The 26,328-nt window shown below is 41.4% G+C and overlaps 1 protein-coding gene across 1 annotated transcript in view; it reads right to left on the reverse strand.

Annotated features, from left to right (window-relative positions):
• Window positions 1-26,328, reverse strand: part of Enpp3 (ectonucleotide pyrophosphatase/phosphodiesterase 3) — a 73,450-nt gene that overhangs the window by 19,102 nt on the left and 28,020 nt on the right. The window contains exons 7-17 of the mRNA XM_057756154.1: window positions 24,574-24,653; window positions 22,370-22,489; window positions 21,795-21,904; window positions 19,640-19,705; window positions 17,983-18,055; window positions 9,005-9,113; window positions 7,657-7,785; window positions 7,263-7,294; window positions 4,429-4,556; window positions 1,479-1,545; window positions 347-434 (exon numbers count right to left, since the gene is read on the reverse strand). Of these exons, the coding sequence (XP_057612137.1) occupies window positions 347-434; window positions 1,479-1,545; window positions 4,429-4,556; window positions 7,263-7,294; window positions 7,657-7,785; window positions 9,005-9,113; window positions 17,983-18,055; window positions 19,640-19,705; window positions 21,795-21,904; window positions 22,370-22,489; window positions 24,574-24,653 (1,002 nt within the window). The remainder of the gene's footprint in view (window positions 1-346; window positions 435-1,478; window positions 1,546-4,428; window positions 4,557-7,262; window positions 7,295-7,656; window positions 7,786-9,004; window positions 9,114-17,982; window positions 18,056-19,639; window positions 19,706-21,794; window positions 21,905-22,369; window positions 22,490-24,573; window positions 24,654-26,328) is intronic.

Here is a 26,328-nt window from a genome sequence, read left to right on the forward strand (position 1 = left end):
ACTGACATATCTCCTAGGACTTAAGTATGTTTATCTTTTCAAAAATTAGAATTGTTATTTTATTTTTCTAATTTTTTCAAATTATCATTTGATAATTTCAAATTATCAAAAATCACTAAACTATTTTTCAAAATCTTGGCTTCCTAAGATACAAATTTATTATTAGTAGTAAAGCAAAAGGAGTCACTCAAGTAACTGAAAAATTCTGAATAAGAAATCTTCCTTGTCTTTCTGCTTTCCATCTTCTTAATGCAGGGCAGGCAGCCTTCAATTCATCCCTAATTTCAAGTTAGAAATGTATTACAAACTCCGTGTCCTTTTTGTGAGCTGACTTAAACATACTCACCACACAGTAGATTATAGACTTCAATATTTTCAAATGGTTCAATTTCAATGCTGTCTTTAAAGCTGGGTCCATGTGCCAAAAAGATTGCCTACATGGTAAGAGTTATTACGTTATTACTAGATGACATCTAATTCACAAAGTGCAGAAAGAAACATACATTTCTGTTGCGGAATATTCATTTACACTGTGAAGATATGTCTTTGCCAAGGCACCTTCGGATTGGTTTAATAAAGAGCTAGATGACCAATAGCTAGGCAGGAAGAATTTGGACAGGACTTCTGGGGACAGAGTGAACTCTGGGAAGGAGAAAAGGAAGAGACAAGCCAGATGCCGAATGAGTCTAACACACAGAATAAGATAGAGATAAAGTCACATGGTAGAACATAGCTTAATAAAAATGTGGGTTAATTAAAGTTATAAGAGCTAGTTGGCAACAAGCCTCAGCTAAAGGCCAAGCTTCCATAATTAATGACACGCCTTCGTGTCATTATTTGGGAGCTGGCTGGTGGGACAGAGAAAGACTCATTACACATTTCCTTCTGGGACAACCCCTCTCTGCTCCTCAGGCTTTTGTAAGAATCTCTTTTAGGGAGGAGAAATGATTTTTAAAGCAGTTTCCACCTGTTATCTGCACCAATTCCTCTCAGCCGTGATGCAAGCTGTATCTCCAGCATGACTCTCAACTGCTATTCAACATCTCTCATTGCACAATGACTATGCCCTTCAGACCTGCACGCCCAGCTATTCTCTTGCTTCCTCCTTCCCAACCAGCAGCAGCCATTGTCAACAGCTTCCAGTAGTTTGCCAAGGCTCCTTGTCCCCAACAAACGATGATTGCCCCAAACTAGGGCCTCTGCACTGGTTATTTCTTTTGTATGGGACACTCACTGTTCCCCTTAATTTTGGAAAAGTTGTTTTATCATGGAGTCTCTGCTCAAATGTCACCCAGGGTCATCAACTCTTTCCCACTAGTTAAATCATCCTCAGAGACACCTACCCCAAGCCTGCCCCTGCTCTACGATTACTCTGTACCACAGCACTTCACCCTCTATGCCAAACCATATATTCCCTCTGTGTTATGTATTTCTTATCTCACTGGTGCCTTGTTTCTATTTAAAAGCTGAAGTCTTACCTCCATGCTCTTAAATTCGTTGTTGTAGCCATGATTACCTCCTCCACAGCTTGAACTCGATGGGCCCCTGTGAAGATGTGACATTATTATCCACTGGTCAGGGTACTGATAGAAGATGCTATTCTAAGTCAGACTTTAATGGCTATTTATTTAGCTTCTGTTTTCAAAATCACTTTTTTTGTTGTCAACCAAATATGTATGTTTTCATGGTCAAAATCACAGCCTTCGATAAACCAAAGAGTAAGACTGAAAGAACGAGACTTCTAGCCTTTACAAAGAGAACCCAAAAGTTTGCTAGCTCTTGGACATTGACAAGGAGAGATATTAATAGGTATGGATTCAAAGACTTTACCTTCAAGGAGGGTGGAGATGGATCAACAGATAAAGGCACGTACCATCAACCCTGACTAAAATCTGATCAGTCTCCGGGACTAACGTGGTGGGAAGTGACTACCAACTCCTGAAAACGGTCCTCTACCTCTGTACACACACACAAATACACATGCTTGCTCACGTACATACACAAGCAAAATAAGGAATGCAAAACAAAATTGTATAAGATTTTATGGTCAGACTCATTTTTGTATATCAAGTTCAGTGTGACTAGGAAATCAGTGATTTAGGAATAGAGTTTTGAAACTTGGGGAAATACTGATTCCTGTTTTAAGGGGGCAATGTCTAGGAATAATATGAAGCCATAAACAAGGAATACTTTGGAGAAGTTGTTAATAACAGGGTAAGAAGTCTATAAATTCTGCAACTTGACAATGTTTATTATTATCTTCCTGGAATTTCTTCCATAAGCTGTTACTTCATTTGCTAAATGACTTTTCAAATTTAATTAATTTGTCAACTTTTTCACATTTTAGCATTTGAAATTAATGTTAAATTCACCTCAAGTCTCCTGGTACTTACCAAGGACTTTCTACTTTCTCCAAGATCTTAAGAAAGTGAATTCTTAAAATACAATTTTTTCCAGGATGGGGAAATGGCTTATCGGATAAAGGGCTTGCCATACAAACATGAGGAACTGAGGTCAGATCTTCAGCGCCCACATAAAAGCCTGGCATGATTGTACACTTATGTAACCTGTGTCTTAGTGCTGTGTTGGGGCTTGGGAAAGCATGCAGATCTCCAGAGCTTCCTGACCAACTGGGGAGCTCCAGGTCAGTGAGAGCCTCTGTTTCAAACCATGTTAGAAAGCAACAGTGGAAGATATCCTCCGGCCTCCACCGGAACCTGTGCACCCACATGCACTCAAATGCGCTACACCATACACACACACACACATGTATATACACACATACACACGCATACACATACACACATATATATACACACACATACACATACACACATGTATATACACACACATACACATACACACATGTATATACACACACATACACATACACACACAGTTGCCAATAAAATTTATTCCACAAAAGAAAAACACTTGGTAGGCAAAAGATTAGTTTTTTCGAGTCTTATTAAGTAGCTACGTGGGCAGCCAAGCCTTGAACGCACAGGCTGATACCATAGATTAGACCTCACTGTTAGTTTTTGAAAAGGGTACAGAGCTCATCATTTGGAACTGGGCTTTGGCACACTGTGTTTACAGGCATCATGGTGGCCGGACCCACCTTCTAGGTCATGATGTACCAACGGCCTCCCAACTTCTTTGATTTCATACCCCAAAGAGTAAATATTTGGCGACTGCATCTCCATTTAGCTGTATTAAATTATTAACATCTTATATTTAATAGTAGTTTAGGTTGGCTCACATATCTTTTTTTTTTTTTTTTGGTTTTTCGAGACAGGGTTTCTCTGTGGTTTTGGAGCCTGTACTGGAACTAGCTCTTGTAGACCAGGCTGGTCTCGAACTCACAGAGATCCGCCTGCCTCTGCCTCCCGAGTGCTGGGATTAAAGGCGTGCGCCACCACCGCCCGGCTTGGCTCACACATCTTAAGGACATGCTTTTCGAAAATGTGGGCTTGAACACAAAGGGCTAAGAAACCCATTCTCAAGGAGAGGCTATTGCCCTCTAGTGACAAAACGAGGAACCGCAGTCTGGTCAAACTGCATTTCCCTGTTATTTTCACAGAATAAATTCAGCCAAGTCCCCAATTTCTCTTCCTTCACACGCATATTGAGACGGATGACCCTGTCCTCTTTTAACTTGTCTTTCTTTGTCTAACGTGTATTTTAACCTCTGTTCTCCCTTCAGCCCCTTCCCCACCAGCGTTGTGCTGCACTGATACCCATGAGGCCAGAAAATACAGAACGACGCTGATCCTGTTTATATTCACTCATACATATAGAACAAAAAATGTTAAATTTATATTTTAAAGCTCAGAATCAGGTTGGGTGTGGTGGCACACACTTTTAATCCCAGCACTCAGGAGGCAGAGGCAGGCAGCCTCAATATTGAGTTTCGGGCCAGCCAGAACTACGTAGGGAAAACCTGTCTCAAAAAATACAACAAAGCAAAAATCAGAATCACTTCGTGACAAGAAGGTAGATCTGTATTTGTTCTCTGGCTTCTTTACTCAGAAATAAGTGTCACCACTAATTAGTGACCCTGGCAATTAAAAGACTATTTTATGGAAGCCAGAGAGACTATAGTCTTAAAGGGTCAGCTAACCATTCCGATGTCACTCAGCCTGGATGATGACAAAGCCTTTACTCTGTCAGGGTACACATGCGCTGTCACTCCCATCTCCAAAGCACCTGGAAGCAGCTTCAACCTCCCTCCATCTTTTGATCTGGTATGAAAATTAAGACGCGAACAGCCACCATGTCACAAAAGTATCGGCAAAGAGGAAGTGCCGGGTAGCAAGAAAAGGCCAAGGCATTGTGGGTGGTCAGAGACATTTGCTCCTAACGGGAGGGAGGGGAGGACTAAATAGGCACACAGACAAAGATGTTTGGCTCTGAGGAGACACAAACCTGGCAGCCAGCCACTGCCGATCCACCATGAGATGCACTTTGTCGATTCTGACATGATTGGCATAGTGCAGTCGTTTCGGCAAGTCGGGAGTCAAGTAGGGTTTGAAATGTTGATCAGGTTTCCGGCACTGGAAAGAAAGGATAAGCTTTAACTTTTAAAACTGGACGGTGGTGGTGCATGCCTTTAATCTCAGCACTTGGGAGGCAGAGGCAGGCAGATCTCTGTGAGTTTGAGGATAGCCTGGTCTGCAGGGCTGTTACACCGAGAAACCCTATCCAAAACAAACAAACAAACAAACAAACAAAAATGCCTTAAAGCAAAAGATTTTAACAATTTTTAGAAGTAAATTTAGTGCTGGAAGAACTGCTCAGCAGTGAGGGCACTTGCTGTGCCTGCCAAAGACCTATTTGTGTGAGGCTCCCAGCTCCCACATGGTGGCTTCCAATCACTTATAACTCCAGTGCCAGCAACCCCCATACCTTCTGACTTCCTCAGCATCTTGCAAGCACATGGGCACATAAAGCCATTCAGGCAAACATACACATAATTTTTTTTAAAAAAAAATCTTTTCTAAGTAAGTGGTTTCAAGATTAGGTAATAAACTAGGAATATTAACCCTGTTATCCACAAGGCCAAATATTATATTTATTTTATAATCATATTATAATCATAATTATAAATTTAAATTATAATTATAAAATTATAATTATATTATATTTTTCATTGTGCAATCTTTATGTTGAAATTTAAATTTTGATTGAATGTCTGATGTCTTTCTTAAATTTGTATGCTTGGATATTATCTAATCTACTACAAATTTCTCCTCCCTTTTTTGACAGAAAATTAAGTAGATTTATATAACAACTTCAACTTTTGAGTCTAAGTAGCATATGTTAACAGATATGGACACAAATATACAAGTCAGTTTAACTGTACCAAAAAGTCTTATCAAAATTGACTTTATAAATAGGCTTTCAAATCACTTTAAATAGCTTTTGAAACTAAAGATACTCTATTTGTGAAAAGCTCATGGGTTCATCACAAATTAGTAAAATTTTATTTGAAAACTTGTTCAATAATTACTATTTTAAAACTTTAAAAATGAAAATCACATTAGTGTCTATTCATGCAAAGAAAAAATAGAGAAATGAGAAACAGAATTACAAAGAAACTTTCATACCGTCCATGAGAAAGAAAACGGGACAAAATCAACATATAAGTAAGAAGATGAGGAAATGAGATTTCCTTCTTTATTCTCGTGTATTTTAAACCACGGTATCTCATCTTAACTATCAAGCTTGAGTGCCTGCTATCTCTTAGGCAATTTATAGAAGAAAATGAGGAATTAGGAGATAAAAGCAAAATGTAAAAATGTAAAAGAAATACAGGCAGAAGGAGAGTTAGAGAAAATTATCAAAGGAGAGAGGAAAGTGATGAGTTTTTTTAACAGGTCCAAGCATGGCAAACATGGCACCGGTAGGTTTTGCCCTCTCCCTTGCTAAACCATTAGATTACATCCCTATTCCTAAAGCCAGCTCCCAGGGGTTATTCTCTCATTTTTTGCCACCAACTCAATCCTGAGCCCGAACACCGAGGTCCAGTGGCCAAAATCCACTCTTTGACTACACTGGCTGACCCATCCAATCAGAACTTACCATCTCACCCTGGCACAGACTTTTCCTTTACTCCCTAAGAAACAGCAGATGTCCTTGTCCAATGCAGATGCATCCCCCCAATCCCCTGCTTGCCCCTCCAGGGTAGTAAATCTCCTTGGAGCCAAGCATTTGGTGTCTGGGTGTGTTCTGCACCAACTCTGAGGCCGCCTTATAGAAAGGAAGTACTCATTGCACACTTCTGCCAGTTTGTTGTTGTTCTGTTGTTTGTTTGCCTATTTCAAAATCTTTTCTAGACTTCTGCTACCTCAGTATTTTTGTCTTTTTTGTCGCTTTCTGGCAGTGCTAAGTACAGCTCCCCATGAAAGAACAGAGCGCCTCTGAGATCAGCAGGTGATTGAACTGACCACAGGTTTGCTCTGGATGTGCAGTTGAGGTGACTCTAGAGAAGACAGGTTGGTACTCCAGCTTCTGAGGAAGCACCTGGTTAGTCTTTGTGTTTGAGAACTGGGTGCACAGACATCGGATTTAAGGTTAAAGCGTGTCTCTCATCATCCTTAGCACAGAGTGGAGGTTGTAGTTCAGGTCTGCTTGAGACCGCCCTACTAGGTTTTCCCAGGAATAAGAAAGCACTTGGAGAAGCACAGCCCAGTTCTTCCAGCCCGTGTAGCTCCACACCCAGCCTGCATATGTGATGCCATGGGAAAGGACCTCAAAGCCTGCCTTCCTCAACCCTTGGCACCTCTCACATATTAGAGATGCGCTCCTTTTGCCCAACAAGAACTTCCGCAGCATACAGATCATTAAATGATGAAATAAAAGAAAGCAAGTGTATTTAGAGAGGTCAGAAGAAACTTTGAGGCCCAAGGCCATCCAGTATGCACACAGCATGTATCCCAATTCTGAAGAATTTCTGTGCTAGCAGGGCTTTGAATTTGCAAGAGGTTCCAGGTGACGTTAATCACTGCGTATACAGTGTTTCTTTATCCTCAATAGTTCATATTCCATCCTCCTGTTTTTATTCTGACTGCTTGCCATGCATACTTAAACAATTTGTGTCATTCATAAGAGTAGTAAATTAATAAAACCCATACAATAGGAATATATCTGTTGGCTGTATTTTAACAGCAACAACTACAACAATGATAGCAATAATGATAATGCACATTAATATATTCTAGGCATAAAAATATATCATAAAATTTCTAAAAACGACTTACACTGAGATTCCTGACAATTTCTTCAGAATTAACTGTTTCAAAACAAAAAGATAAGTCACATTACATGTAAATCACTGCCAAAATACACACAACTTCAGCAAACTTGGCACACATATTTGTTTATCAATAACTGTGACAGCAAAAAAAAAACTGTGAAAATTTCTTAAATCAAAGAACTACTTTAGAATTAAAGACTGGAGTACAATTCGTCTTGACCCAACAGGGTGAGGGAGTACCACGGATTGTGTAGACTAACTACATTTGGGGGTGCCTCGTGTGCTTCTGTGGGCTTTTGCCAAAAAGCTAAAGAGGAACTTATGGTTGCCACAGGCTCTCAGAACTTGATAACTATAGTTACTCTTTTAACACCTCCCTTTGTTTCCTTCATACTTACAGGTAAAAAAGTCCTGAGGGATATTGCGCGACCTGATGCGAGGGGCAGGGCCTTGATAGATATAGAAGTTTATTTGAGAAAAGTAGTCTGTCATGTATTCCACCTTGTCACAGTAGGTTTGGTCCATTCCTAAAATAAAATCAAAAACTCATTAGACGTATATAAATGGTAAAAAAAAAAAAATATTGTCTGTCTTTGGTAATGTCAAATATATGTTTCAAACACAAGTGAAGTGAGGATTTGTAAAATCTATTCAATTGTTATTCCGTGAATGGCAGAACTTGAAAACTGTGGCAGTGGGTGAGGAGACTCAGTAGGAAAAGAACAAGTCGATCATTTGTTTAATAAAGATGAATTAAAGGATTCCAAAGGGTTTGCTTTTGAAGGTACATTTGAAGTCCATTGAAACATCATGTTCTCCAGAACCAGTTGTTACTGATTTATTTATTTTTTTAATGGGCTGATTCTTAAGACTGCATTTTAAAATTTTAATTTTAACATTTTTCTTTAATAAAATGTTCATGTAAAGTTCTTCCAACACTTTCAGAACAGCACAAGAGTATAGGAGATTATTTTAAAAGCTATAAATGTGCATTACAGTGGGAGTCAGGGGGGCAGGGAGAAGGCTTAACAATGCATGCATTGGTGTGCAGGAAGGGGGATCCGCTTCCTTTCCTACTGAGCACAAACAAACTCCAGAGTTAACCTTGAGCTGGGAAACAAAAGGAGACAGGGAGTTTGTAGGCAAGAAGGATGGTTAAGCACACACCTGCCATGTAATTTAAGAAATGCAAGAGCTCAGTAAGACTTCAGTGAAGTGCAGCAGTCTTTAACGTGTAGCCAACTGCTGCAAAGAAACCATGGCTAAAAGGCAGCCTGAAGCTCTTCGTAGACTGCATGACAACTGCCCACATCCCTGATAAGCACTATTAACTCTACTCGACTCTACTTTTCAGAAAATAAAGCTTATAGACAGAAAATACAGAGAACTATTAAATAATTAAGGTAGAAATCTTTCCATGGTCTACCACAAAATGCATTCTTTACTTTTTCAATAGCATCTACATCTGAAAATCCAGACTTAAAATATCACTATCATTTTTTATTATCTTTAGAAGGATAAAATATAGTCAATGATAAAATAGGGTTTAAAAAAACCACCATACCACCGGGCGGTGGTGGCGCACACCTTTAATCCCAGCACTCGGGAGGCAGAGGCAGGTGGATCTCTGTGAGTTCGAGGCCAGCCTGGTCTACAAGAGCTAGTTCCAGGACAGGAACCAAAAACTACGGAGAAACCCTGTCTCGAAAATCCAAAAAAAAAAAAAAAAAAAAAAAAACACCATACCATGATCAGCCAGCAGGATTATATTGACACAGTTGTGCAAATTCCTCTGTTTCAAACCTTCCATCAGCATTCCGAAAGCATTATCCACTAACTGCAAGGCTTTAATTACCTGAAAAATAATTAAGAAGAAAGTTGAAGCACATTTTCTATAAATAAAGTCTGACTAAAGGCATATACTATATGAAGGAATATTGAATATCAACAAACACCATTCGGCTACAGATGTTTTCATAAGAATGCTTGATGGACCTGGGCGGTGGTGGTGCATGCCTTTAAACTCAGCACTCAGGAGGCAGAGGCAGAAGGATCTCTGTGAGTTCAAGGTCAGCCTGGTCTACAAAAGCTAGTGTCCCCCCCCAAAAAACAAAAAACCTTAAAAAGAATTCCTAATAGTAGAGGTATAAATCTGGGTTCCTTCTAAAAGAGCCAAAGGGTTGCATACATTCTGAAAAGGTTGTGTGACAATGGGGGACCAGACTATTAAAAAGTAATATATTTTTCAATCAAATAAATCAATTTCTAGGCAAATATTACATGCAAAGAAACCTGTCATATTACGTGGAATATTCCTTTACCCTGGAGTCACCAGGAGATACAGAGTGAGCAAAATGGGAGGTACCTACTTACATGAAGTAAACGAGTCCTGAGGCAACATATAGACTATTAGAAATGAGTTAGTTTAAGGTATAAGTGCTAGCTGAAAACAAGCCTAAGCTTTCAGTCAGGCAATCATAATTAATATTAAGTCTCTGTGTGGTTATTGGGGGAGTGAGTGGTGGGACAGAACTGATCAGTGGTCTAGACAGGAAAGTCTACTTACAATGCTGTTGACTTGTAATTTTAATTCTAGGAAAAATTAATTACACCCAAATTTTAAGCTGCATAGGCTATAGTACTTACAAACCATGTGTGCATGTGTGTGTGTGTGCGTGTGTATATTTTGCTGAAGCTCAGGTTCACCGCCACAGTCATGTTAGGCAAGCTGAACTATTCTCCCTGCCCATGAAAGATTTTTTTTTAATATTTTTTTTAAAAAAGATATATTTATTATGTTCCTTCTGCATGTACACCTCTATGCCAGAAGAGGGCACCAGACCTCATTGCAGATGGTTGTGAGCCACCATGTGGTTGCTGGGAATTGAACTCAGGACCTCTGGAAGAACAGCCAGTGCTCTTAACCTCTGAGCCATCTCTCCAGCCCCCCATGAAAGATTTTTAAAGAAAATAAAGGCATAGGAAAAGGTTCACAACACTATATTAAACATTAACAAAAGAAAATCAGATTATAAACTCCACCATTCATGTTACATAACCTTGGTTTTGAATGTAAGTATTTCGCCCTTTCTAAGTAAAAACATATGAGCAGGAAACTAACAGAAATATACCAAGCCATATAAACAATGCTTGCCTCTAACTAGCAAATTTTAGGGTTCATTTTCATTTAACTGTTTTGTAGTCTTTGTGTTTCACAATTTCTCTTTATTTTATCAATAAAGTGCATTGAACTGACTTAAAGTTTAATGAATTGTCAAAGCTGTCCTTTTCCAGCCCTCTTTAGTGAAAAGGGAAGTAGCATAGTAACAGATCAGGGAAATGGGTCTTGTCTCTCTTATTATTACAACTATTGTCTTTGTTTCTTCTTTAGAAACAGTATCTTACAAACCAGACAAAACTAAAGACATTAGCTAATTCTCACATAAAATCCTCCCAGAAAGCACTCATAGATGTGGAATGTCCTGTTGTAAAGGCTTAACCTACTCACAGCCAACGGTTACTAAGAGACAAAAAGACTGAAACCAACCCTAGTCTGTCACCAAATTCAAGATGCTCATCTGACTCTTAGTGTCAGGATATTTCAGTCTAATTTGTCTGTCACTGCCCCAGATGCCAATGTCCCTTTCCACATCACCATCCTACCCACATCTCCCAAGCTTGCTCAGAGCCAGTTCTTTTTTTTCCTATTTATTTATTTATTTATTTATTTATTTATTTATTTATTTATTAAAGATTTCTGCCTCCTCCCCACCACCACCTCCCATTTCCCTCCCCCTCCCCCAATCAAGTCCCCCTCCCTCATCTGCCCTAAGAGCAATCAGGGTTCCCTGCCCTATGGGAAGTCCAAAGACCATCCACCTCCATCCCGGTCTATTAAGAGGAGTATCCAAACTGCCTAGGCTCCCACAAAGCCAGTACGTGCAGTAGGATCAGAAACCCATTGCCATTGTTCTTGAGTTCTCAGTAGTCCTCATTGTCTGCTATGTTCAGTGAGTCCGGTTTTACCCCATGCTTTTTCAAAGCCAGTTCTCACCCTCTGTCCTCCCCCAGCTCTTGACACAGTGCTGCCACTGCTGCCACTGCACTTCCCAGTCTTGAAATCACTAGTGTGTGTAGCCTTCCCACCCCAAGTGCAAAATGAACTCTTGCAAGGCACGATCCCTATATCCTAACTCATCACATGGTGGCTAACTCATAGGAAAGGAACATGAAGCCCTGGTATAACAGGTTAACTGGTAAGACCAGAGTGAATAATTGTGCTCTTGATCTGCAGTTTCTTCCCTGTGAAACTGAATTCAAAGCTGCAGAGAATCCAGCTGGCTGGAAGTCCTACACAGCAATGCCTTCCCAAAGGCCCACCATCCTCCAAGATGTAACCTCCCTCCATATGTTCCTCTACAGGGGCACTTGCTATCCCTCTAATATCTGCCATGTGTGTGAACATTATCAACACTGAAGTTAATCTGTCTCTAATTTTCTCTTCAGAACGACTTGTTCCTCCCAACTTTTCATCCTACTAAAGAGTAAAGATTCTTTACTGAATAATGAGGAACAGGTGACTTTTACTGACTCATGAAAACCAGTCTGTAACTGTTTCAGCTTCCATACAAAGCAACCATGACAACGGCACAGCACTGAGGAGGCTGAGGCAAGAGGACTGAGAGTGCAATGACAGCCTGAGTTACATCATAGGACTCTATGGAAGAGGGAAGAAGGAAAGAGAGGGGGGGGGAGGGGGAGGGAGAGGGAAAGGGAGAGGTGATGGAGGTGGGTCTTGCATTTATTTGTTGCTTTCATTGGTTAATTAATAAAGAAAACTGCTTGGCCCTGATAGGACAGAAAATTAGGTAGGCGGAGTAAACAGAACAGAACGCTGGGAAAAAGAAGCCGAGTCAGGGAGTCGCCATGATTCTCCCACTCCAGACAGACGCAGGTTAAGATCTTTCCTGGTAAGCCAGCTCGTGGTACTACACAGAATATTAGAAATGGGTTAGATCAATATGTAAGAGCTAGCCAATAAGAGGTTAAAACTAATGGGCCAAGCAGTGTTTAAAAGAATACAGTTTCCGCATAATTATTTCGGGGCATTAAGCTGGACATGCGGGCGGCCGGGTGCCAGGACGCAGCCCCGCCGCTCTTATTACAACAGAGAGGGAAGGAGGGGAGGGGAGGGACCAGGAGGAAGGGGAAGAGAAAGAGGGATGAGAAGGAAAAGGAAGAAGAGAAGGAGAAGATGAAAGAAGAAGAGGAAGAGGAAGAAAAGGAGGAGAAGGGAAGAGTGAGGGAGGAGAGTGGAGGGAGCAAGAGAAAAGGAAAGAGAATAGAAGGCTGGGGAATGAGCAGAGGGAAGAGCAGGATCAGGGAAGGAGGGGAAGAAAGGGGAGAAGAGGGAAGAAAGAGAAAAGAAGTTTCTGGACTCCTATGGCTTCCTCAATACCAAAATCCTAACACCCTCTAAATCACCCTTTCATTAAGCCCTCTCAAGTGTAAGCTTCCCATTATATATCATTTAAGCTATCAAGTTTTTAGTAATTTAAAATATCTTTAACAGCAAAGATAAAGGCTTTCTTTAACATCAAAAACTTGTTACTTTCTTTATCCTTTCGAGATGGCTTTGTAAACTAGGGCATTACCTTATCCTTAAACGCGCTTTCAATTTAGTACATGGGCTGAAGAAAAAAATAAATAAATAAAAAAACACAGCAACAACAACAAAACAACCTTGTGCTTTTTTGTAGGAGCCAGCCATGATAAGCTAAATATGAACAGATCACCCAAAGGAAGTTCTTTACTTCCAACCATTATCACCTGCCAGAGTAGGACTCAGCCATCAGTGAATTTAAATGGAGGCCTGAGTCTCAGTAGTTTACCCTGAAGCAATATCAGGCTGCAGGAAGAAACATAAACTGAGATTACCTGAACACCACCCAAGAACAGACCATCCAAAGGAAATGCCTAATGTTCCAACAGCTGTAGCTAGGACTACCTGCCAACACATACTCACCAGGACACCCCTAGACAAATGTCAGCCAGTCAGGGTCCTGAACCTCAGAAACCCCTCACCCCCACCTTTACTACTATAAAAACCCAACTCTAACTGAGCTTGGGGTTCTCTGATTATGCCAATATGTTGGACATATGGAGAGACTGAGTTTGCAAACTTGCATAAAATAAAGGGCTCTTTGCTTTTATACACGGGACTCGGTCTCCTTTGTTGGCTTTTGGGGGACCTTGCAGATTGGGGCAGAACACTTTTAATTCACAAGATTTAGGAACTTTAAATTAAAATGTGGTGGGGAGGAGGCAAAAATCTTTAATAAATAAATAAATTAATTAAATAAAAAAATTAAAATGTGATTACAGATAGCAATAATGATGATAATACTAAAATTGCAAAGCTATCAAACTTCCTCCATCTATTTCCCCCCATTTGTTGTGATCTTACGTAGGTTTTGTCTTCATCTCGATTTTGGTTGCACTCTTCTCTCCCTCCTTATGACATTTCCACTTCTGTGTGTAGCTATAAACCACCAATTCCCAGATCCTTATCCACTTTCAGCTTTCACTACATATTCAATTGTCATTTGGAAACTTATATTTATTTGGACATCATAGTTACTTCAATTAGATAAGCAAACATCTCCCTGCAACATGTCCCTGAGGTAGGCTTATAAATGCCAGTGGAACCCCCATCACTCACCTGTTTGCATGTGACACAAAGCAGAAACACATAATTTCTCACTCATCTCGACACCATTTATCCTCTAACTGAATCTCAACCATTTCTTCTTCCAGCCTTGATGTTGGCCTCCTCCCTGGTCCAAGCCCTCTTTGTTCTAGACTTTTACAGAGACTAACATGTTTCTCCCTCCTTCTCTTGCATCCCTCTTGCCCAATAAAAATGATCTCTAAATATGTATAGAACTGGCCATTCCCTTCTCTTAATAACAATGCCACATGTTTCTCATTGAACCCTTCTCTGGAATGCATGACTGGGTGTTTGCCTCCTTCTCTCGGCTTCTCTATAGCCTCCTCTGATTCCTGGTGTCCTAGTTATGGATGTGAGGTCCTAGCCATGCTGCACTTCAGACAGGACTGATTGCAGAAAAGGACCATAATGGTACCTACTGCCACCATTCTTCACCATTATGGTGCTGTCTGTTTGTAGAAGGGGGGCAGTGGTCTGCATGTGGCCCTTCTGTGTGGTCCTGTAGTACATACTCAGCTCCTTCTACCAGGCCATCTGCAAATTCCGTTTCCTTTTTGTTACTCAGGGGGAGATTCACAAATATGGTTGATTTTAACATCAACTTGGCACAAATTAAAATTGTTGAGTAGGAAGCCTTGCATGAGGAATTGACTTGGCTGATATGAAAAGTGGGCATCACATTCTGGTAGCAATTCAGATTTAAAAAGGGGGGGGGGTGGGCGTTGCAGAAGGAAGATCATCTCACCATTTGCTCTGTTGGCTCTCCCTCTTACAAGCTGATTTGCCCTGTTGTTGCTTCTGACTTTCTGGGCTCTCGATGCCAAACTAAGAACACTGAGGCATCTCACCTGATGGACTGAGTAGCTGACTGTTGTGACTCCCCACCAAGAGACAGACATTCTGGGACTATTCCTATTAGTGAGGCACAAGCTTCAAGGACAAAATGATTCCTGAGTTCTCAGTGTCTCTGGTGTGATTTGGCTGTCATTACCATTTTTTTAAAATATTTATTTATTTATTTATTATGTATACAGTATTCTGTCTGTCTGTGTCTGCAGGCCAGAAGAGGGCACCAAACCCCATTACAGATGTTTGTGAGCCACCATGTGGTTGCTGGGAATTGAACTCATGACCTTTGGAAGAGCAGGCAATGCTCTTTACCACTGAGCCATCTCTCCAGCCCCTGTCATTACCATTTTAAAGCACACTTAATAAGTTATTTTTGGACATGTATGTGTGTCTGTGTGTGTGTCCATCACCTTAGTTCTGTTTCTCTAGAAAACCCTGACTAACATACTCTTCCAGCAACCCACAATCCCACCCGCAACTACTAGAACAGGGCCTCTTCCTAGACACCTCTGAGCACTCAAGTTTTCCTCATCTGCAGCACTTTTCATACCTATTCTTAAAACTTAAGAATAAATGCTTTTAAAACTATAGCACAGGAAAGAAAAGAAAAAGATAATGGCACCTAATCTCAGTCAGATGCAGAGGTGGATAAATTCAGGACAGTGCTCCTTTCAAATGATTAATCTTAAACGTGTAGCAGCACATATAGATAACAGCTAAACAGAGAAGAAGCAGAAGAAGGGTTTTGGAGTGAGTGAGTTATTCACTCTGAGATACTCCGGAATAAGTATGAGATGCTGCATTAAGTTCACTCTAAGATGCACCAGAATAAGTGTGAGATGCTGCATTAGGTTCGGAATGGTACTTGAAGACTGAAGAGGCTCACAGGTGGTGAGAACTGAGCAGGGCTTGCATTATGAACCATTTTTGCTTAGCGGGAAGAAGGAAAAAGACTTTACTGCTAACTAGTAAAGGAAGACGGCCCAAACAAACATGTTCACTTTCCAGTGGACGCAATTGTTCAATGAGTTTCCATAGGATATCTTACCCCTGGGAGCTTTTAAAGCTTCACATTTTGAACAAAACAATGGTGGTTCAGTAGGGTTTAGAAAAGACAATTGCTTTGTTTGCCAGAAATAGTATTTTAAGTACAATAGCCAAGTGAAAAAGTTGTTTGAGAATGGTCTAGCTGCTGAAGAAATTGGTATTAGCAGTCACTCCAGTGATAAGGAGAGAAGTCAGTCCCTGGGGTGCTTGTGATGAGCTCTGAGTGGCAGTGGGTAGGGTAGACAGTGGAGAACACCACAAGAGTCTGGCAGTGACTTCACTTGAAATGTCCACACTTCAATGCTGAGTGCTCATGCAGTATCTGGCCTTGAGTTCTCAGTATGTGAATTAAGAGTTCCACATCAAAGTCCTCATCAGATTGCCAATCAAAAGAACTAAAATTTATGGTTAAAAATAACCCAGTTTAAAAAAAAATGGAGTACAGACCTAAATAGAGACCTCTCAACAAACATATCTCAAATGACTGAAAGACACCTAAAGAAATGCTCAATATCTTTAGCCATCAGAAAAAATGCAAATCAAAACAATTCTGAGACTCCATATTACACCTGTCAGAATGGCCAAGATCAAAAACACTGATGACAGCTTAGGCTAGAGAGGATATTGGCTAAGGGGATCAGTCCTTCATTGCTGCTGTGAGTGTGTAGTAAGAGCTGTGGGCCTCTTCCCACAGCCCGGCTCATGGTTGCCTGGCTAGCTTATGCCCCAAAATAAAGACACACAAACTCTATTCTTTTAAACACTGCTTGGCCCATTTCTGTTCATGTATGTAGCACCCCAAGGTGCGCTTACCGGGAAGATTCTAGCCTACGTCCATCCTGGGTCAGAGCTTCATCGTGTCTGCTCTGGAGAAGAGAGCATGGCGTCTGTCTCTCAGAGGAGCTGCCCTGCATCTGCCCGGGAGAGGGGAGCATGGCGTCTGCTCCAGAGAGCAGAGCTGTCGAGTCTGAGCTCACTTCCTCTTCCTCCCAGCATTCTATTCTGTTTACTCCACCTATCTAAGGGGTAGCCTATCAAATGGGCCAAGGCAGTTTGTTTATTGACAAATGACCTTCCTGCATCATGAGTGCAAACTTGTACAGCCACTTTGGATATCAGTATGACAAATTCTCAGAAAATTAGGAAACAGTCTATCTCAAGACGCAGCAATAACACTTTGGGTTATATACCCAAAGGAATCTCATTCATACCATAAGGGCATGTGCTCAGTTATGTTCATAGCAACATTATTAATAATAACTAGAACCTGGAAACAAGCTAGATGATCCTCAACTGAAGAATGGATAAAGAAAATGTGGTAATTTACACAATGGAATACTACTCAGGGGTGAAAAATGATGACATCTTGAAATTTGTGGACAAATGGATAATTGAGAAAACATCATATTTAGTGAGGTAACCCAAACCCCAGAAAGACAAATAAAATATGTACTCATTCATAAGTGGCTTTTAGACATAAAGCAAAGAAAAAATCAACCTACAATTCACAACCCCAGAGGACCTAGACAACAAAGAGGACCCTAAGAAAGACATACATGGATCTCAATAGAAAGGAGAAAAATGCAAGATCTCCTGAGTAAATTGGGAGGGTAGGGGTCAAGGGAGAGGAAAGAAGGGGAGAGGGGAGGAAAGGAGGGGAGCAGAGAAAAATGCAGAGTGCAATAAAAACAATAGAAAAGATTTATGGTTAATTAGGCAGTTATCCTTCCCAGAACTTTTAACAATTTCATGGTTAAACTATTAAACCAAAATGTTGATTTTAGACTTTTGGTTGCTTGATCTCAAGTATGTTTTAAGTGTGAGTATTTGGTAAAAAATTTTAAGCCGGGCGGTGGTGGCGCACGCCTTTAATCCCAGCACTTGGGAGGCAGAGGCAGGCGGATCTCTGTGAGTTCGAGACCAGCCTGGTCTACAGAGCTAGTTCCAGGACAGTCTCCAAAGCCACAGAAAAACCCTGTCTCGAAAAACCAAAAAAAAAAAAAAAAAATTTTAAGAATCTGATCTTATTTTGTAGGTTAGGGCTGGATGATTCTCCATTTGTTCGGAAACAAACAAGCAAACAACAAAAAGAGCTTACCCCGGCACTGACTGGTCCATTGCTATGCCCTGCTGAGTCGGGTTCTTCTACATATAAGGTGTAAAAACTGGGTCTAGGCACAAAATTGAAACAAAAGAAGATATGATATTAACAATTTGGGGCAACCACACAGATGGATTTGAGAGTCTTAAGGGTCTTGAGCATATTCGGCTGTTCCTGCCTCTTTCTCTCTTTAAGGCCCCCGCGCAGGCCAGTGGATGCTCTTGGCTTGAGTGGAGTTGAGTCTCCTAATGGGAAGCAAGTAATACTTTCCCAGAACGGGCACTACTGTGGCTCATTTGTGAAAGCATCCCTTTGCTCTTGTGGTAAGACCTCTCTCAAATGTGCCCAGCCCTTTCTACTTCCTAGTGCCTGGCCTTTGACTGACTTTCTGTTCTCTGCCTAGCTCCTTTGCCAGCGGCTGCTTTCTGATGTGCTGGATTCTGTTTACCTGATGCTCTCTTTTAGTAGCCTCTGTTTCTGGTCTGTGGTTCTGGCTTTGCAACAGCCCTTCCAGCTCCTGGAGGCTAGCCAAGGAAACAAGTGCAAGAGCCTCTGCCATGTCTGCCTCCGTTCTATATTTTTGTGCTCTCTGCCTCTCCTCTTGGGGACTGATGCTACCTTAGTTGTTACTGTCAACAACCTCCCTCACCGGAGTATCTGTCCGCAGGAATACTTCTTGAGAAGAGCTCATTAAAAAGCAAAGCAATGCCAATAGCTAGTGTAAGTGACACATGCCTGTGTCAACTCAAAACACATCTCTCACCTCAAAGAGGACAAGAGCGTTTATTGGGGAGCCAAATATGAGTGACCATGACCCCAGCACAGACTTAGTTTACCCCAAATTATACAGTCCAACACAGAAACAGTTTCATGAAGTCTGTATAGTAACAGAATAGAGAAAGCCACAGATCAAGACCCTTTCAAATGCATTGGTGAGGGTGTTAGAGAGAAGCCCTGCAGCAAAAATGAAGACAACTCTGCTATTAGCCCTAGAAGCTACTGATCACATTCTTAGCTCTTCACTGGTGGAAATTAGGGTCTTGTTAAGTCAGTCTATTCCAAAAGGTGTTTTTACATGTTAGTCATAGGATGTTAGGTCTGACATAGAGATGGACAAGGTGTAGGGCTACATATGGCTTAAAATAAATTATAATGTGGTTCTAGACAGTTCCAAACCCTCATAACCATTGAAGTGCTAATCACTTAACCAGTTTGGAAAAGGTTTCATTTGGAAAGAATGTGATCTAAGCACTCAGCATGGAGAGGCAGGAGTATGGCAAGAAGTTCAAGGCAGCCTGGTCTATACAGTGAGTTTCAGGCCAGCATATGACTAAACCTTTCAAAATACCAGAAGGGGTTGTAAGGAGGAGGAGGCAGGAGGAGGAAGAGGGAAAAAGACAGACAGACAAAGAAAGAAGGATAAATGGGAAAAAAAAAAGGAAAGAAAAGGGAAGGGAAGAGAAGGGAAGGAAAGAAGGAAGGAAGGAAGGAAGGAAGGAAGGAAGGAAGGAAGGAAGGAAGGAAGGAAGGACAGAAAAACAGGACAGACAGGGAATTAATTCCGAGGTTTTGAAAAACCACCAGCAACGGTACAGAACATTCCAGTTTCTCCCATATGTACACCACAATGGAGCACTCGTCAACAGACGGTTACCTCTCAGCTTTGGGCAGATCCAGCCATTTTAACAGCGTAGAGATCCTGGTTTCATATGGGACAGAACTGGAATGAAAAGTTTTGAAATTTTAATCAAATATATTTCAATGTATTCTTCCTTAGGGAGGGGAGTTAACAGCTTCAGGCATCCATTCTGTAGGGCACTTAAAGGGATGCGGCACACTCCCCCATTGTCAGCACTTCAAAAAGACTTAAAACAAACTCTTTCTAATCAAGACAATTCTTTCTTTCCTCCTTACTCATTTCTCCTTTAATTTCCCACAGCCAAAATGAAAACCATCCATTATCAACGATTCATTCTAGTCACTTTTATTCATTTATACATTCACGCTTATTGACAGACAGTATTTATGTATTTGAAATAGAATTTAATCAGTGAGTGAGGGGCCTCAAAGACTTTCTCTCTGGCTGGCATAGTGTGATGTTTGGTTTTCTATGTCAGCTTGCCGCTTAGAATCACTTGAATGGGATCTCAGTGAAGGAATTGTCTATATCAAGTTGGCCTGTAGTTATATCTGTAGGACATGGCTTTGATTATGAATTGAGGGCCCAGATGCTGTCGGTGGTACAATCCCGAGGCAGATGAATAAGAAAGTGAGCTAAGCAAGAGCCTGTGAGAACACAGCAAACAGCATCCGACCATTGTTTCTGCTTCAAAGATCTTATTTGAGTGCATTCCCTGACTTCAATGGTGGACTGTGACCTAGAAATGTAAACAAAATACACCTTTCCCTCCTGTAGGCTGTCTTTGGTCATAGTGCTGGCCACAGTAGCAGAAAAGAAACTAGAACACATAGGAATCCATCGAAACTGGCTTAAAGCAGCGTCTGCGGCTACCTCTTTGATATTGCCCTTACCAGATTTCCTAGAATAGAGTAGCTCATTAGAAAGAATAAGCAGAGTGTACTTAAAAAGAAGGGTCTGACTAGCCGAAAGATCCAAATGTTCTTTCTACGAATGTCACATTACTACTGGCTTTCTGGATACAACCCTTTCAGAGCTGCCCTTGTATGTTCCCTTAGAACTACACACATTCCCAGAGTTGGATATTTGAAAGCCATTAAAATCTTGGGTGCAAACCAGTGCTGTCACTGGTTTGTACTTAAAAGAAACCCTTTTGACTGATGAACGAGAATAGATCAGAGGGGATAAGAAGCAGAGGGGTGTAGACAGAGGGGCTCCCGGGCTCCAGGCAAGGGGGTGGAAGTACAAAACAGAGGTAACAGAAGATTCTCAGACTGCATCATCTGTGGAGTCAAAAGCATGGACTCACAAACTGGACAAGGGATATGAGAACAGAAGCAACAACTCTTAAGATCTTGGTCCTCAACAACTGAAAGAATAGAACTGTGATCAAAATTAGACAAAATGGGCCTTGAGTGGAGCTCGGTGGCAAAGCGTAGGGTTGGTATGCATGTGACCCAGGGTTCAGCTGTTAACACTGAAAAGAAAAGGGGACAGTGTGGTGGCCCAGAGGCTATGATCATTACTTTTAATTTTCAACCTAGAGCCACCAGGAAAGAGAATATTAATGAAGGATTGACTGCATTGGGTTGGCCTCTGGGTATGTCTTAATTAAATTAATTGATGGAGAAACCCAGTCCAATGTGGTTAGCACCAGTCCCTAGGCAGGGCCTCCCGAACTTTGTAAGCATGGAGAATAACTGAGCTCAGCACAAGCAGGCAGGTGAGCATGCGTGCACCCATTCACTCCCAAGTCTTGACTATGGATATGATGCCACCAAGTGTCTCACGTTCCAGCCTCTGTGGCATCCCTCAGTGACAGATTTTAACCTGACCATGTGAGCTTAAATAAATCCCTTCCTCCCAGAAGTTGCTTTGTGTCAGGGTAAGCAACAAAAGAGCAACAAAAAGAAGCTACAACAGATAAGGTGCCTGACGCTGAGCTAGGTGACCTGGGTTCAATCTCAAACCCCTATGAGAAAAGAAGAGAACTCACTCTCGAAATGAGGCCTCTGACTCGTACATATACTCCATGGCACACTTGAGTGCAGTACACACACACACACCAAACAAACAAACAAACAAAGAAATGGAAAAAGTCTTTAAGGCAAATAAATAAACAAGAAAATTGATCCTATAGATCTCCCCCTAGAGAGTCTTATCTCAGTACTTGCTGTAATTCCTGTATATGGTAGGGAAGGAGCCGTTGACAGCCACATCTGATCCTGGCCAGTAGTAGGCAGCAGCTTTTAAACCTTGATATATTGCCGTTAGCCAAATCTATAGAGAGTGAAAGTCAATAGAATAACTGTTAGGTACAAACACTGTGGCTTACTGATAACAACTCTTGACTGACCATTCATGATTGTTTTTACAGTAACTTAAAATTTATAATCAGTCAATCTGCCTCAAAAATAAGTAGTAAGGTAGGAGCGGTTTATTATTTCTTTCACACTGATAACATCGCGTAGTTCTTTACCTTTGAAGAAATTGCAAAACAGTGTGGGGGAAATAGTTATCTTTTTGAGAAAGCTGAGGGTTGGTACATTGATGATACAATACCCATATTTCAACATAAATGACGATAACTATTTTTTTAAATTCAAATGATAATAATAAATAGTAGTAAAATCTTCAGCCATTAGAAACTACATGGGTGATGAGGAACTCGGGGTAAAATGAGAAGCCTGAGCCATTGGCATACAGAAAGAGAGGCTTGGAGACCAGGAGCAGAATGGTACATACCGGCTGTCCACCCCACCAGGCAGGATTGTTTTTCTCCACTGAAGAAAGGGAAAAATTCTTGTTGAAGTGCACATCATACATATTATTGTCAACAATGCCATGAGATTCTGGATACAAGCCCTATAATTTTTGTTACAAAAATAAGAATACTTTAGTAAAATACAGGCATGTCACAGTAGTAACAAATCCGTATTCATAACATAGGAAGGACGCCATCCTTTTGTTTGTTTTCGAGACAGGATGTAGTGGTATATTAATTGTACTTTGAAAATAAATCTTGCCTGAAGGCCAAAGGCAAAGCTAAAGCCACTAAAGGTCAGGCAATGGTGACACACATCTTTAATCCCAGGATTTGGGAGATAGAGTCAGGTGGATCTCTGAGAGTTCAAGGCCACCCTGGGCTTGATCAAGATCAATACAGAAACAAATCCAGGTGGTGGTGACTCACACCTTTAATCCCAATCCTAGGGAGTCACAGGCCTTTAATCCCAGCACTAGAGGGAATATAAAACGGGAGGACAGAGAGGCTTAGTCTGCTATGTCTGTGTTAGCCCAGCCTTGGTAGAGATTAAGACTTCGCTAGTGGCTTGGATGTTTTACTTTTCTGATTTTCGGGTTGAACCCCAATTTCTGTCGTTGGGTTTTTATTATTCGTGCTACAACAGGATTTCTCTGTGTAACAGTCCTGATTTCCTGGAACTCACTTTCAGGTTGGCCTAGAACTCACCGAGATCTGCCTGCCTTTACCTTCTAAGTGCTGGGACTAAAGGCATGCACCACCACCCTGCCAAAGTCTGACTTGTCATATATTTATTTTTGCAGACTGGGGATTGAACCTGGGACCTCACACATGGTCGGCAAACGCTCTCCCACTGAGCTACATTTCCAACCCCATATCTCTCAATGTAAAAGTCTAGTCACAAACCTAAGTATCAGGAAGATGTGCAGATCTCTACCCTACAAGCCCATTTCTTGGCTTCAGCAGCAAATGACTGGCATCAAGCAAATGGTTTACATTGATGTCCGTTGGGGATTCACTGTTACATGTCCCACATGGGGCTCGGTTGTTTTAACACTTGGTTCCTGTTTGATAGTGCTATTCTGGAAGGCTGTGGAGCCTTTAAAAGGTAAAGTCTTGATGGGAGAAGTGGGAAGTGGCTCACTGGGTACAGGTGTGTGTTTATATATTTATTATCTGTGCACGGATGTGTGTGCATTGTGTGTGTGGGGGGTATAAGCATGCCACAGCAAGCGTGAAGAGGTGAGAGAGCAGTTTTCAAGAGTCAAGTTCTCTCCTTTCACTGAGTGGATCCTGAGCACAGAGCTCAAGCTGTCAGGTTTGGTGACAAGCACCTGTACCCTCCAAGCCATCTCACCAGGTCTTGTAGCCCTGCTCTTCCTCTCTCTCTCTCTCTCTCTCTCTCTCTCTCTCTCTCTCTCTCTCTCTCTCTCTCTCTCTCTCTCTCCCTCCCTCCCTCCCTCCCTCCCTCCCTCCCTCCCTCTCTCTCTCTCTCTCTCTCTCTCTCTCTCTCTCATTCCCAACTAGTCATGACCATGACCAACCGGCCTCCAGCTCCTGCCACCATGCCTTCTACCATGACTGAATATAGCCCCTCAAACTGTGCTTCAGAATAAGCCTTTTCTTGCTTGCTTCAATTGCCTTGGGTGTTTTAGCATAGCAATGAACAAAGTAGGGAAGCCAACTCTGTGTCTTTGTTACCTATATTTGTTTTCATTTACTGGAGCGAATTCATTTGCTTTAGTTGTCTAATCTTTTTAAAATGTCACCAAAATGAGTCCTTTTATGAAACAAAATTCTGTCAAGTAAAAATCATAAAAAAACTAGAAGAGACTAAAATTTTCCACATAGAAGTGTCTGTCCTTATACACTGCCTACCCAGCTGACCTTTAGTTAAGTAAAGGGCAATCAAAAAGTCCAGGAGAATGATATTTCTCACATGATGGAGGTGGCCGTGGCCTCACAGTGGTGAGTTAGCCTAATGCTAGGGGCGTTTGTGGCTAATGAATGTCTCATGGCACTCTATTGGCCTCACACTGAACCATGCCTTTCCGACCTGATCACATATCATTACACATGTACTTAGGAAGCATGTGGCACAAGCTTGCCAGCTCTTGCTCGATATGTCTATGGCTCGATATTTCCTGTCTATGGCGTCAGCTTTTCACCAGAGCCAAACACTTACCGTAACAATAGTATAGTGATTTGGGAAGGTTTTGGTAGGATACATTGCTCTCATGTATTTTGAGTGAATTCCACATGTTTCTGCAAGGAAATATAGTAAGAGTTTAGAGTCATTTCTTTCTCAGGAATATTTTGGGTAAGCAAATACCAGCATGTTTCCTATAAAGCCAGAAAACTGAAAGGTGGGTTAAGATGGAAAGAGGTTGGAATTCTGACCCCTATACTTTGTCCATTACTTTTTAAAAAAAGTTTATTTTTAGGAGATGAGTGGGTTCTTTTCTGGGAAGAGCCAAGAGGTTTTTCAAGGCCATGTGGTTTCTGCTGCAGCAGCTCAACTTCATTTTTGACACCACAGGTAATCCATGCACAAGTGAGTGTGGCCGAGGTACAGTAAATGTTATAAGTGGACATTAAATTTGAATCTCATATAATTTTATATGCTGCAATCTTTTCTTCTTCTCTTCTGAATGATTTAAAAATTAAAGCTCTCCATTCTTAGCGTGTGTTAGATCAGATGAAACAAAGCTGGAGCCCTAATTTGCTGCCCTTTCAGCTAAAAGTACCCTGAATTGCACACTACACACTGTTGCCATCCTTTTGTTGGATTCCTCTCTTTATGCATCTGGTCATTACTGTAACAACTTCTGCATGGCATTTATCTCTCAGCTGGCAGTTTCCAGATTTTACATACTCAGAATAACAAGGCTCTTCAGACCTGCCTCCACACCCGAAAAGGCATTTGCAGTATATAGCTGCACGAGCCCATGCCACCAAGCAACATCTGCAAAATGAGTTCGCTCTACGGCTTGTTATTCTGGGTTCAGTTTCCGCTGATCTATGGCGTTTCCTGCAAGCTGTTTTTCACAGAGTATGACATTAGTTGCGCTCCCATTGTTCTTCCTTTTGCAGTGTGAGCAGCAGCCCCGTGGAAGGAGGTCAGCCCCACTGGAGGACATTGCTATTTCCTTGGCAGCCGCGAAACCCAAGCAGTGTTTCCATCCCGAGTGCCGTGACCTCTCCTTTGAAAAGCCAACTTTCCCATTATAGATCCTATTTAAGCTAAAACACAAAGTGAAATTGGTTGATGGCCAAAATGTCACATGCTCTGCAGCTGAAAAACAATGTTCTTCTAAACAGACACAAACTTGGTCTACTTCCCAGCCTTTGTTTGGTGTTTTTTAAATAGGATCCAGAAGTTTCCCCATTCATAATCTCCTGGGAACCCACCCATATTGAGCCCACAGTGTAGAGACCCTAACAGGATGAGGAGAGGTAGAGGGATCGCCTCCTTAGGGAGTTATAAGTTGGATGCTCATGAAGTTCTATGACAAAATGAAATCTAATCTACTTTCATCATTAAAAGAATGACATGAGAGGAAAAAAAATTATACAATGACTAGATATGTAGAATCAGTTCCTGTTTTGATTTCCTTGGAACATGGGTGGGACAACTCAAGTTTCTAAAGACTTATAGATACTGACTATAAATGAACCGTAATTAAATAGCCACCACCCTGGTTAACCTGTGGCAAACAGGACACATCTGTGACTACCTTCAAACTTAGGCTACTGTTTTCTGCCATGATTTAGAACCAGGACGCTAGAGGACAGGGTAGGAAGCACAGCCTCCCAGCAGAGCGTCTCCTGAATCTGAATTATGATCCAATAGAATGCTTTGAAAGGGGCATGATGGGTTGCTTCCACAGGGGAAAGAAAGGTCCTCAGAGCAAGGCTCAGCTTTGACAATGTACTTTCT

This window comes from Chionomys nivalis, chromosome 2, assembly GCF_950005125.1.
Source record: "Chionomys nivalis chromosome 2, mChiNiv1.1, whole genome shotgun sequence".
Classification (NCBI taxonomy): Eukaryota; Metazoa; Chordata; class Mammalia; order Rodentia; family Cricetidae; genus Chionomys; species Chionomys nivalis.